We start from the raw sequence: 13,757 nt of genomic DNA, 5'->3' as shown, positions 1-13,757 counted from the left end.
TTATTTCATCCTACTGGTTTCTTTCACCGAGTAGTTCTACTAAATTAGATGTAATGTAATATGAATGTACAGTACCAGGAAAATATGAAGTCATCGCTAAAACTAGTCTTCAACCCAGTGATTCTTTGTATCACCTGACCAAGAATAAGTCATATCTTCAGCTGTAATGCAGTCTATTTTCATAGATGTACTCTGTACTGCTTCTGAAGAGTTTTCAGTTATATTTGTAATGCATGTATGTATGACTGTTGGATTCAGAACTTCTAGGATTAACACTAAAGTAGCTTGTTATTGTTAGAGTGCATATATAAGAACATAGCATAGAAGTATTTTGTTTTATTTTTGTGGTATTCAAAATTGAACCCAGAGGCTCTCTACCACTGAGCCATACCCCCAGCCCTTTTTATTTTATTTTGAAACAGGGTCTCACTAGATTGCCCAGGCAGACCTTGTACTTATGATCAACTTGCCTCAGCCTTCCGAGTTTCTGGAATTATAGGCTTGTGTCACCAGGCCCAGCTTTTTAGTACTTGTAACTATCTTTTGTCCTTTAGCTACCCAGCCTGGCTTCTTAAGAGTCTTGTCCTTCACCAGTACCACTTCAGCTCTTCTGGCATTCCTACTTGATATTGCTTAATCTTCTCAGAATTCTTTCTGGAAAGAAAGAGTTGCTGGTAGTGATAGAATCTAGAATCTGGCACTGTAAGAAAATCGTCTCTTTCCTTTAAAACTAAGGCAATAAATAAAGTAGTTAGGGTCATGGGTTTAGACCTGTTTCAAATTCCTATTCTGTTCCTTGGAACTAGACTGTACATAGGGGATATTAGATGATTTGAAATACAAAAGTAAAAAATTATCCTTTGGCAAAGCTAATTTTTTTTTTTCATCCTCTAATCCCCATTTTTTTCCTAAATATTGGCTGACAACACAATTATTGTCTTAAAGGAGTTCATGATCAAGTAGAAGAATTTCTATTTTTATTACAAAAAAGTGGTCAGAACTGAGTATGGACACAGCTTCTTCCTCTTTTGCCCATGACAGCATTTAATTGTCCCTAGCTCTTTTTTCCATTGAGTTTAAAACAATCATAGAGTCCACGTCCATAAGGACAAAGCTAGTATCTTGAGATTTGTCTTATAGGCAGTTTAGCTTCTTATTGCAAAGATTTTCTTGCTGAAGTTTGAAATAGAAACTGTGCCAAAATAAAATTAGAGTTTGTGTTATTGGCTTTGTTCATATGTGTGAATTACTTCACCAAGGTGGAATGCTTTACCTAAGCCTGTGGGTTTTACCACCTTTAAGATGCTGGGAAGGCATCTGATCTTGTACTCTCCCCCTCACCCCCCCTTTTTTTTTTTTTAGCAGATACATTGATTCAACTAATATTTGACTTGTGTGTGAGCAATAGTGAAGGATCTTAGAACTTTCATTCTTTATTCTTTTTCTCTTGGATAATGACCTTTACATATTGATATTATTCAGTTTTGTTTTGCTCCACAGGATGGATCTTCTCCTGAACTCCCAAGTCTTGAGAGAAAAAATAAAAGAAGGAAAATTAAAGGGAAAAAAGGTATGGTGCAGAATATTGTGGCAAAAAGAAGTTGTTCTTACAGCATTTCGGTCTTTATACAACTTGACATAGCAAACTTGTGTTCATCAAACAAACACTGATACCCATTTTTTTTTTTTTTTGCATTGTCTTCTTACTTAAGAGCAAATTGGATTTCCTACAACACTCAATACAACTAGAGGAAGAGTATATGATGCCACATAGACCTGTAGGCTGAGGTTATATATCTCTTGTACAATATAAGCCAGAAAATCTTATTGGGCCTTTTCGGTAGGATAAAAAAGAGCATGTCATTTAGTAAAAACATTGTTGTTCTTAATCATTTATAGGCATTTCTCTCAATTTTTCATTTTTGAAGCATTTTGGTTGCTTTTCTAATAGTGAATTGAGGAAAGAGGTTATTAGCATTGTTCCTCCTCTGATAGGTTTCTGTGACTTTTGCTTTCCTTATAGGGAGTGATTTGATGAGTGGATGTGATAAATAAGGGAAGAATCAAGGGCAACCCTGTTTTCTGGTTGGGGAAATTAGGCAGATGATGGTATTATTTATAGAGATAGACGACTCCATGGCAGGAACAGATTGAAGCTAAAGAAAGATGTGTTTCCTTTTAGATCCTTTGATTTAAGAGACCTTTGAGACACTTAGAAAGGGATATAATAATTGGATATGTGGATCCGATATTTAGAGGAGGTTTTAGCATATTAAATTAGAAAAAGACAAATGATGACACATACATTATTTAGAACATTTTATTTAAGTTAAATACACTCCTCTTGGGGTGGGGTTGTGGCTCAGCGGTAGAGCACTCGCCTAGCACGTGCAAGGCCCTGGGTTCAATCCTCAGCACCACATAAAAATAAATAAATAAGGGTATTGTGTCCAACTGTAACTAAAAAATAAATATTTAAAAAAGTAAAATAAATAAACAAATAAATACACTCCTTTCTGATATTGTGAAATATATTTTTGGTCTTTGTTTGCTGGCATACAACCTAAATCCTTGGAATCTCTTAAGTGATAGAATCTTTTTTTGTGTGCTAATGGTTGACTTATGGCTGGCAGGTAGCTTCAGGATGAGGGGTTGTTCACCTGAAAGATCAAGGCAGGATTGAAGGGTTGGGACTCTTCAGCTGTAAACCCCACCCCAGCCCCTGCGCACGCATGCAGCCTTTTGTGGGGGAGGAGGAAGCCCTGAAGGTTAAATCAGTCTTTAGTGGCCCCAAATTTAATCAATTATGCCTGTGTAGTAAAGCCTCCATAAGAACCTAAAAGGAAGCTGGGGCCGAGGCTCAGTGGTAGCCCTCTTGCCTGGCATGTGTGAGGCACTGGGTTTGGTTCTCAGCACTGCATATAAATAAATAGATTAAAGGTCTGTCAACAGCTAAAAAAAAAAAAAAAGTACTTGTGTGTGTGTGTGTGTGTGTGTGTGTGTGTGTGTGTGTGTATAAACAACAACTACGACAAAATAACCTAAAAGGACAGGGTTCAGAGATCTTCCAGGTAGCTGAACACATGGAGGTTCTTGGAGGGTGGCTCACCCACACAGCATCAAACTTCTTTCTTCCATACATCCATACATTACCCTATGCATCTCTCTATCTGTATCCTTTGCAATATCCTTTATAATAAATGAGCAAATATAAGTATTCCCTTGAGTTCTATAAGCTGCTTAAGCAAATTAATTGAACCTGAGGAAGGGGTTGTAGGAACCCTAAATTATGGCCTGTTGGTAGTCTTGGAGACTAAATGCTCAGTCTCTAGGATATTATGTTATCCCCAGGTAAATAGTGTTGGGATTGAATTGGAGAATACCTGTCTGATGACGTTCCCTGCAGAATCAATTTTTGCTGTGTATGGGGAAAGCCCCCACACATCTGGCATCAAAGTGATCTGTGTTGTTGAATGTGTGTAAGAGAAATAGTCTGAGTTTGACTCCTTATGTTTCTACTGTCACAATGTATTTTTTCACAAGGCATTTTCTAATAAGGAGAGCTATTCTAACTATGAAAATACCAGAAGAAAATGGGAAATATGTCAGGGCATTAGAATGGGCAAGGAGTTTTTGGATAAGACCCCCAAAAGACAGTAAGCAAAAGCAAAGATTGACAAATTAGTTAAAATAGCACCCAGATCAACTTCCCTGTAGCCTTACTCGAGAACAAAGGAACAGTAGATCTCAGACATCTGCTGATACCACACTGCTGCCTAATCCTTTTTTCCCAGTTTTTCTGGAGCCGCCTCCTTCCTCTGTATCCTCATCATCAGCAAACTAAAAAATATTCTGCACATCAAAGGAAATAACAGTAAAGAAACAATCTCAAGAATGGGAGAAAATATATATGTTTTTAGTGCTATAAATATTCTGGATATTAAACCCTTGTCAAATATATATATATCTATCTCAGTGGTAAATAATAATAATATGACTGAAGAGAACCATTTGAAATTAACAGACTAGAAAAATATAAGATTTGGGAGGAAAGTTCCAAGCAGACTAGGTCTGAGGCCCAGTCTAAGCAAAAGCCCTAAATGAAGTGGATGGTAGCTAAAAAATGGAAAATAAATCCTCGATCCATGAATGTGCTTCAACAGAGATTTCACATGGGAAGTTAGTGGAGAAAGAAAGTGATTAGTTAGGATAGTACAATGTGGTATACTTGACCTATGTGACAACTCTGTCTTGCGATTCTTACTTCATTTCTATCTTTGATATCAGGCTTGGCTACATATTTTCTAAGACTTGTCGAGTCTCCTAACCTCTGGAGGAGAAAACAAAGGTTTTTTCCTGAATCATGGGCATAGTTGAGTCTTTTGAGAAACTGTTACTGAAGAAGAGTCTCCAGTATTAAGCTGGGCCTTATGATTTCTTTCAGCAGAACGTTCTCAGGTTGACCAGCTACTGAATATTTCCTTAAGAGAGGAAGAACTAAGCAAATCACTGCAGTGCATGGATAATAACCTTCTGCAGGCCCGGGCAGCTCTGCAGACAGCATATGTTGAAGTTCAGAGGTTGCTCATGCTCAAGCAGCAGGTAACAACGTATGTATGGTCTAATGAAAACAGATCATCTCAGAAGTAGATTTTGAAATGCTTAACAAGATACTTTATTTTCAGATAACTATGGAAATGAGTGCACTGAGGACTCATAGAATACAGATTCTACAGGGATTACAAGGTATTCATAGGGTGTCCATAGCTTATTACTTTTTGTTCTATATAGAAGGGAGGGAAAAGTAGTTATGGAAAGATCATATGGTTTCTCCCATGTTTTTTTGGTTTCATCATTCTGTAAAAAGCCTGAAACCAGCTAGGCACCATGGTGCTCACCTGTAATTCCAGCTACTCTGGAGGTCAAGTCAGGAGGATTGCAAGTTTGAGGCCAGCCTCAGCAATTTAGTGAGACCTTCTCAAAATAAAAAATAAAAAGGGCAGGGGAAAAAGCTCACTGATATAACAACCCTATGTTCAATCTCCAGTGCTGCAAAAAAACAAAAAGGGAAAAAAAACCCTTAAACTGTATATCCCAGAAATGTTTAGCAATGGATATAGTAACTCTGGATTAAGAATAAAAAGACCAGTGTTCAAATCTGGCACTTCCACTGGTGTTTATATAATTTTAGATAAGTCATTTAAAGTTTAGAAAATTGATATGTTGATGCCAATTTTATACCTGTATCTTTAGTAGTTGTATAGATTAGATGATATTCTATTTTGAAGAATTATGAGGGAGTATACTAATATATTTATTTAAAATTCCTTTCTAATGTTTATAAATACAAATTGTTTTAGAAACAAGTGACTCTTCAGATAACATTTTTGTATTCGTATATGTGTTTCCTGTTCTAGAAACATATGAACCTTCTGAGCACCCAGATCAGCTTCCCTGTAGCCTCACTCGAGAACAAAGGACCAGTAGATCTCAGACATCTGCTGATACCACGCTGCTGCCTAATCCTTTTTTCCCAGTTTTTCTGGAGCCGCCTCCTTCCCAAGTATCCCCATCATCCTCTGGAGCCCTTCTCAAAGTAACTACATCTCCTGCTTTCCAAGCCCCTGGGAGTGTCCCTGCTCCAGACTCATCAGTTCAGATTAAACAAGAGCCCATGTCTCCTGAACAAGATGAGAATGTGAATGCTGTATCACAAGTCTCTGCTTGCAGTGTATCCAAGGAATTACCCCAAGTTAATAGTAAGTAAGCTTTTCTCTGGCTTAAAGGGCATCCCTGCAGTGGGACTAGGGCAGTTATATAACAGTGTGTAAAACCATACTTGTCCATTAAACTAAAGTTATTACAATTAAATTTTTATTTAAATGCCCTTCCTAGAGGAGAGTTTTTTTAAATGTTTTAGAGAATGTAATTTAAATATCAGTAACTTAATTTTCTCTAATTTAAGGTTACTGAGTTGACTTTGTATTAATACTTAAAAGTTTCTATTTATTAGGTTAGGTGCAGGATTTATTTGGTGTTTTTGATAAATGGGTTAAAGTTGTTCATCCAGTTTTTTAGATAAGCTATATGCTCTGAGTTTTTTATCATCAAATGTCCTTATCTCAAATACAAGTCAGAACTTTTATAAGCCTGAGAGGCTGGTAGCCAAGATAAGATGACCTGGGGTTCTGGGGCTTGTAATCCTCTAATGGGAACTTGGACTTAAGTGGTTTTGAGAAGTAGCCAGGATTTTTACTCTTTTCATAAAATAACATCTAGTTAACATTTGAGAATAACTTGTTAGCTATTTAAAATCTGTTAGAAGTTTTTATGACCACAGTGTTGCCATATTGAAAATTAGGCCAAACAAAGAAACAAACTGGCATTGTGTGATTTCTTGAGCAAAAACAGTCTGAAAAATCACCCTAGCTTTTAGTACCAGTATAAATAATATTGATATCAAATGGAAATTGTCCTTCATGTTGAATTTTAAGTTGCTTTTTTTGTGGATAGTATTTAAGATTTTAAAAAATAGTAATAAAGATTCTTTTATAGATTTCTTTTTCTGATTACAAAAATAATTCACTTTCATTATTAAAAAGTTGGGAGATTACAAAAATGTAGATGTTATTTTGTTATATTATTTCAGTGTTTACTCTTTATTTTTTTATTTTTGGTACTGGGAATTAAACCCAAGGTGCTTTACCATGAACTATTTACTTCCTACCTCTTTTTATTTTTTATTTTGAGAAAGGGTCTCGCTAAGTTGCCGAGGCTAGCCTTGAATTTGCAGTCCTCCTGCTTCAGCCTCGTGAATTGCCTGGGTAACAAGTATGCACCACCATTCCTGGCAATATTTCAAGCCATTTTTTTTTCTTTTTTACTTTTTTCTTTTTGTGACACTGGTAATTGAACCTGCCAGGGCGTCAAACATGCTAGGCAAGCACTTTACCATTGAGCCTTATCTAGCCCTCAGTCTTTCTTACATCACAGGTGTTCGTGTATTTATATGTAGACTTTTTTTTTTTTTTTTTTTAATAAGAGAGAGGGATAGTGATTTTTTTTTAAAAGAGAGGGGTGGGGCGGGGAGAAAATTTTAACATTTTATTTTTTAGTTATTGGCGGACACAACATCTTTGTTTGTATGTGGTCCTGAGGATCGAACCTGGGCCACAGACATGCCAGGCGAGCGCGCTACCGCTTGAGCCACATCCCCAGCCCTATGTGTAGACTTTGTACAAAGGAGAAATCATAGCCTATTACAACCTGACCTTTTGCATTTAATGTTTCATTTTCCTTTGTCTTGAAAATAATTCATCTAGAGCTGGGTCTGGTAGCACAGGCCTGTAATCCCAGCTACTCAGGAGGCTAAGGCAGCCAAGTTCAAGGCCATCAGGGCAATTTAGCAAGATCCTATCTCCAAAAAAATAGATTTTTTTATCTAAAATATTTTAAACATTTTACTAGTTGTGTAATATTTGAAAAGTTGCACAATCAAGATATACAATAATTTATGTAATAAATCTCCTTTGAATATTTAATTTTTTCTCATCAGTTTAAAAATTCCTAAAACAGGAAATAATTAAGTTAATGAAAATAAGCATTCTTAAGTCAATTGAATTTTTTAATCACCCGTGTATAGTGAAATAGGATGGTGTGTGGGTAAAAGGAAAACATCTCGGAAATACTTTAGCTAAATAGATATTTAAATATCTAGAAAGAATAAAACACCATATTAAATATGTGGACTTTTAAAATAAGATTAAGAGTAATATAAGCAATCCCTGCCCCACATGGAGTTTTTTTGTTTTTTGGCAGAGCTGGGGCTCAAACCCAGGGCCTCACAAATACTAGTCAAACACTATTATTGAGCTATTCCCAGAGCCACATAAGGAGCTTTTGAAAGGACTAAGACATGCCTATTATTTTTTATATTGACGTAAGGCAAAGGATAAGTGCCATAATAGGGATGAGTGTAGGTTATGGGTAACTTCATAGAGGATGAGTTAACAGCTGTAACAATCATGGTTTTATGAACATATCACTGATACATTATTTGGTAGAGATTCAATTAGTGATAAATAATTTGCAGTTTGCAAACACACAAAAAAAAGATGTAAAAGTTTTTTCCTTCTCAACTTAGGAGAAATCAGTTGTCCAGTTTATCCAGTCATCACTGCAGCATTGTCCTTATCAGAGGTAACAGAAAATTGCCATGAACCTATCCAAGATCTGAAGTTTCCTGTGGAGCAAGGAAATACAAGAAACAGGGAAAACTCTCCCTCTTCCCAATCAACAGATCTTCTTAGCATAAATAAAGACAGTGAAGAGCCAACCAAAGGCAACAGTGGGTCTGAAGCATGTAGCAGTTCGTTTCTAAGATTATCTTTTGCTTCAGAAACCCCTTTGGAGAAGGAGGCTCATTCTCCAGCTGACCTGCCTGAGCAACAGGCAGAATCCACTTTGACATCAGCTGAAACTAGGGGAAACAAGAAAAAGAAGAAACTTCGGAAGAAGAAAACTCTACGGGCTGCCCATGTTCCTGAGAATAGTGACACTGAACAGGATGTATTTACTGCTAAACCTGTAAGGAAAGTAAAAACTGGAAAATTAACTAAAGGGAGTAAAGTAACCACCTCTACCTGGGAAGATAGAACTGGTCAGGAGCAAGAGAGTGTCAGAGATGAGGCAGACAGTGACTCATCCCTAGAAGTTCTAGAAATCCCTAATCCTCAGTTAGAAGTAGTAGCTATTGATTCTTCTGAATCTGGAGAAGAGAAACCTGATAGCCCATCTAAAAAAGATATTTGGAACTCTGCAGAACAAAACCCACTAGAAGCTTCTCGTTCTGGTTGTGATGAAGTTAGCTCTACCAGTGAGCTTGGTACCCGCTACAAGGATGGCATCCCTGTGAGGTAAGGATGTTATTGGTCCAATCAAAACAGCTTTCATCAGTCTTTTTTTTTTTTTAATGTTTATTTTTTATTTTCAGGGGTACCAAGGATTGAACTCAGGGGCACTTAATCACTGAACCACATCTCCAGCCCTATTTTGTATTTTTATTTAGAGACAGGGTTGCATTGAGTTGCTTTGTGCCTCACTTTTGCTGAGGCTGGCTTTGAACTTGTGATCCTTCTGCTTCAGCCTCCCAAGCCACTAGGATTACAGGCATGCACCACCACAACCAACCACTCGTCTTTTTTTTTTTTTTTTTTTAAGAACTTTTCATGGTGCTAGGGTTATAGCTCAGTGGTAAAGTGCCCCTGGGTTCAATCCCCAGTACAAAAATAAATAAAACTTTTAGTTACGAATCAGAATTTGTTTAAAAATCAAAATTTGTTTGAGAATAGTAGGTTATGGAAATGGAGGAATTAGATTTTAATAGTGGAGATTTTTCTGCTTTCTCTTTTGATTAGGTTGTAAATATTCATTCTGTTTTTATTTTTCTTCATATAGAAATTTGATATAGAAAAATTGATCTCTTATTATATCATTTACTACTTTGCCCATTGTTTAGAGAAATTCCCTGAGTTGGGAAATTTTTAGATTTTCTATCTGTCCTATACTCACAGATGCTAAGAAGGCTTGCTTTTATTTTGCAGTGTGGCAGAAACTCAAACTGTGATCTCCTCCATAAAAGGATCAAAAAACTCTTCAGGTATTTGTCATTTTATTTTATGTAAATCAACCACAGGAAAAAGATTTGTAAATTTAGATCCAAGGTTTATATTTACAGAATGTCGGGCAGGAACACCAACAGAATTGTCTTGATCAGCGCTAAATCTTCAAATCCTGGCTTTTTCAAGTCTTTCACTTCCATCTCTCTTATCTGAGTCCCTTATCTACTAATTAGTATTAAGATTTCATTGGCTCCAGAGATTTTTGCTTTGAGAAGGAACTGCTTAAAGAATAATCCCTTACTTAAAGAAATAACTGTTCAGAAGCAAGAGATGCAGCAAGAAGAGAGACTGGGTACCTTTCAAATATCACTGAGAAGTTCAATCTGTAAGGATTTTCTTCCTAAATTAAAAGTCCCCCACCTTCTCTTATTTTATAAGCTTCATAATAAAGATTTTCAGTGAGAATTGTTATATTCTGCTAGAGAAAATAGACTTTTTAGGAAATCATCTTTAGGTTTAATTCAGGGACAACTATATGGTATAATGTTTTTGAGTTTTGAGTATCTTTCTAGACTGTAGCAGACATATCTCTGAAACCTATTCTTGTTTTCTAGAAATATCTTCAGAGCCAGGAGATGATGATGAGCCCACAGAAGGAAGCTTTGAGGGGCACCAAGCTGCAGTGAATGCTATTCAGATATTTGGAAACTTACTGTATACCTGTTCAGCAGATAAAACTGTCCGAGTTTATAATCTGGTGGTAAGTGAATGTGACATTTTGAATGTTTTTGGTTATATAGGTTTTGGAAAATCTTGTTCATACTCTCTTCAACATGGAGGGGAATTTATTGAGGGGTTTTACTGACTTTAGTTGTAGTTGATCCACATCTCAGTGGGGTCACTGGGGACTTTATTATTTCTCTCTTATCTTTGTCTTCTCTGATATCATCTTTTTCTAAAAGGTAGTTCTCTTGTAAAGTGCCTCTGGAGTTTGTTTTTCTTTTCACCACCGGAAAGCGGGGTGGAATTATGTAAACAAGCTTGGGCCAGTCAGGTACTACACTGGAGTTGATGATGGCGTCAGTTGCATAGCTGTTGTATTAGGAGTGATAATATGAATATTAGGGAGTATTAGAGGAAACATTTTTCCCTAGTAATTAATTAATTACAGAATCCAAGTTATTGAGGAGAGCAGCAATTTTTCACTCTCTCATACTTTTATGATTTAAGTTTTGGATTTCATGTATGTCAAAACTAATTCTGTTTATCAATAGTGATAGCCAGGAAACTTTAGGGACAGTATGTTATCTTCACAAACACTGTGAAAAAGTATGTAAAGTTACTAAATTCAGTAAAAACTCAAAAGTTAGCTGATGAACCAGAAAGATTTGTTTACTATAGGCAGTAGGTATATAGGTTTCTTTAATCTAGTGATATGAGTAGCAGCAGCAATGACTGAAGAAAGGAGACAGTGGTACAAGAAGTATGAGTGTAAGATCCAGGGGGATCAAGTCCATCTCTAAATTACAAGGGGTGTGTGTGTGTGTGTGTGTGTGTGTGTGTATGTGTATGTGTATATGCACATATAGCTTGTACACACACACTTTTTTTTAATATTTATTTTTTACTTGTACTTGGACACAATACCTTTATTTTACTTATTTATTTTTATGTGGTGCTGAGGATCAAACCCAGGGCCTTGCACATGCTAGGCGAGCGCTCTGCCACTGAACCATAAACCCAGTCCCTACACACACATACATTCTAAATAGATTTTGGTGTATACATAGAAATGACATTTAGAAATTCCCTTAGGAAATCATACCTAGACCCTGAAGACTTGTAGTAGTACCTGACACATTTTTTTTTAGTATTGTGGAGTATTCTCAAGCTGATGGTCAAACATGCAACTTTATGGGTAATTAGCTTCATTTTGAATTTGCTAGGTGCTTGGTCTATGTGTTAGAGAACCTTGCCCTAGGCATGAAAATTCGGACCTTTTTTTGTTTCTAGTGCTATGGATTGAACCCAGGTCCTTGCACATACTATGTATATGCTGTTCACTGAGCTACCCTCCCAGTACTGGCCTTCATTGTAGTGAATTGCCTTAAGTATTTTTTTGTATGTCTCAGTTAACATAATTCTTTGTAGCTCAGTATATGTGACTGTTTTGATAGGCATTCAGTGCAAATATTTATTGAATATCTTTTGTGTACCAGGCATTATTCCAGGCATTGAGTGAACTGAAAGTTTTAGCATTTTTGTTGTTGATGATGAAATGTATTCTTTAATCCTACATCCTAAAAGTAATCATTTAATCTTTGCTTGATTTTAGAGTCGGAAGTGTATTGGTGTGTTTGAGGGCCATACTTCCAAAGTTAACTGCCTTCTGGTTACTCAGACCTCTGGAAAGAATGCTGCCCTTTACACAGGTTCCAGTGATCACACCATTCGCTGCTATAATGTTAAGGTAAGTGGGTCTAGAGAAATCAAAAGTATTTTAATTTTGCCAGGCACCATGTTGCATGCCTGTAATCCCAGCATTTTGGGAGGCTGAAGCAGGAGACTTGAAAAGTTAGAAGCCAGCCTCAGGGGGCTGGGGATGTGGCTCAAGCGGTAGCACGCTCGCCTGGCATGCGTGCGGCCCGGGTTCAATCCTCAGCACCACATACCAACAAAGATGTTGTGTCCGCCGAGAACTAAAAAATAAATATTAAAAATTCTCTCTCTCTCTCTCTCTCTCTCTCTCTCTCTCTCTCTCTCTCTCTCCTCTCTCTCCTCTCTCTCCTCTCTCTCCTCTCTCACTCTCTCTTAAAAAAAAAAAAAAAAAAGCCAGCCTCAGCAAGTTAGCAAGGCCCTAAGCACCTAAGGGAGAGCTCATCTCAAAATAAAAAGATCTGGAGATGTGACTCAGTGGTTAAGTGTCCCTGGGTTCAATCCTTGGTCATCCTGCTACCCTGCCTCCGCCCCCCAAAAAAGTGATAATTGTGAGCCTTTGACTATTTACTGTATTGAATGGAGATACTGTGGCAGATACTTCATTCCACCCATTTGACTTTCTTTGTGTCTGAACCTGTTTTAGCATACTGAATTACCTTGGGTAGACATGAGATTTAGACATAAACCACATTTTGTGTCTCTTTCCAGTATTATTTATATCCTACTATTAATAATATATATCCCCCTTGGTCTTTCTTTCAAATATTCTTAATTTTTGCTTTTACATCCTATGCCAAAATTTAGCCTAGATAGAATGAATTACAAAATGTTTAAAATTTTTAAACCTAAATACATTGAACTAAGTGAGAAAATCTCATTAAAATTACATATAATATATGGTTTCATAATTATGTACATGTATAGCTCAGTGGTAGTCCATGAGGCCCTGGGTTTAAGCTGTAGCACTGCTCCTACACCAAAATCTTACATAATATGTTCTTAATTTCTTTAAAAGACAAAACTATATGATACAAAATTTATGACTCTACATCATTAGGTTTATCACATATATAGATGGAATATATATGATAATAGGAAAAAGGAAGGGAGGGAATATAGTCAGTGCTAGTTCAAGGTTCTTGTATTTTACTGGGAAGAAGTCAGTATTTAATTGAATTGTTAATAATTAAGATTTGATTTCTGTGGCACTGTTCACAACTTTAGTGTGCATCAGATTCATCTGGAGAGCTTAAAACTGGATATGTTTTAAAATCTATACTTTGGCCTTTAATCACTTGGGTACCATTTAGTAATTCTTTTCTTTTTTTTTTTTTTTTAATTCTTGTCTGCTACAATCAAATCCAGGGCCTTGCATGTTAGGCAAGCACCCTACCACTGAGCCACACCTCCAACCCTCAACAATAGTTCTTGCATATATACTATATATGGCCCTATACTTGGTTCTAGGTAATTAGATTTTCTAGAATAATCCAGTCCTGGGAAATTCATGGAAATAATTTCTTTTTTTTTTCTTTATTTTTAATATATATTTTTATTTATTTTTTTAGTTTTAGGTAGACACAACATCTTTATTTTTTTTATTACTATTTTTTTTTAATGTGGTGCTGAGAATTGAACCCAGTGCCTCATCCGTGCTATGCGAGCTCGATACCACTTGAGCCATATCCCCAGCCCCTC

At 36.5% G+C, this 13,757-nt stretch overlaps 1 protein-coding gene across 5 annotated transcripts in view; it reads left to right on the top strand.

Annotated features, from left to right (window-relative positions):
• The window catches only part of Znf106 (zinc finger protein 106), a 66,498-nt gene that overhangs the window by 39,872 nt on the left and 12,869 nt on the right, over nucleotides 1-13,757 (top strand). For 2 of the 5 annotated variants that reach the window (XM_026390466.2, XM_077799456.1), the window contains 8 exons: nucleotides 1,501-1,570; nucleotides 4,448-4,602; nucleotides 4,686-4,746; nucleotides 5,418-5,759; nucleotides 8,144-8,915; nucleotides 9,603-9,658; nucleotides 10,235-10,380; nucleotides 11,956-12,090. In XM_026390466.2, coding sequence (XP_026246251.2) covers nucleotides 1,501-1,570; nucleotides 4,448-4,602; nucleotides 4,686-4,746; nucleotides 5,418-5,759; nucleotides 8,144-8,915; nucleotides 9,603-9,658; nucleotides 10,235-10,380; nucleotides 11,956-12,090 — 1,737 coding nt within the window. Of the gene's footprint in view, nucleotides 1-1,500; nucleotides 1,571-4,444; nucleotides 4,603-4,685; nucleotides 4,747-5,417; nucleotides 5,768-8,143; nucleotides 8,916-9,602; nucleotides 9,659-10,234; nucleotides 10,381-11,955; nucleotides 12,091-13,757 lie in introns of those variants that run through there. The other 3 variants (XM_026390458.2, XM_077799458.1, XM_077799457.1) reach the window with 2 other exon arrangements.

This window comes from Urocitellus parryii, chromosome 6, assembly GCF_045843805.1.
Source record: "Urocitellus parryii isolate mUroPar1 chromosome 6, mUroPar1.hap1, whole genome shotgun sequence".
Taxonomy (NCBI): Eukaryota; Metazoa; Chordata; class Mammalia; order Rodentia; family Sciuridae; genus Urocitellus; species Urocitellus parryii.
Note: the sequence above shows the minus strand (reverse complement) of the source record. Positions and strands in the feature narration are given on the sequence as shown.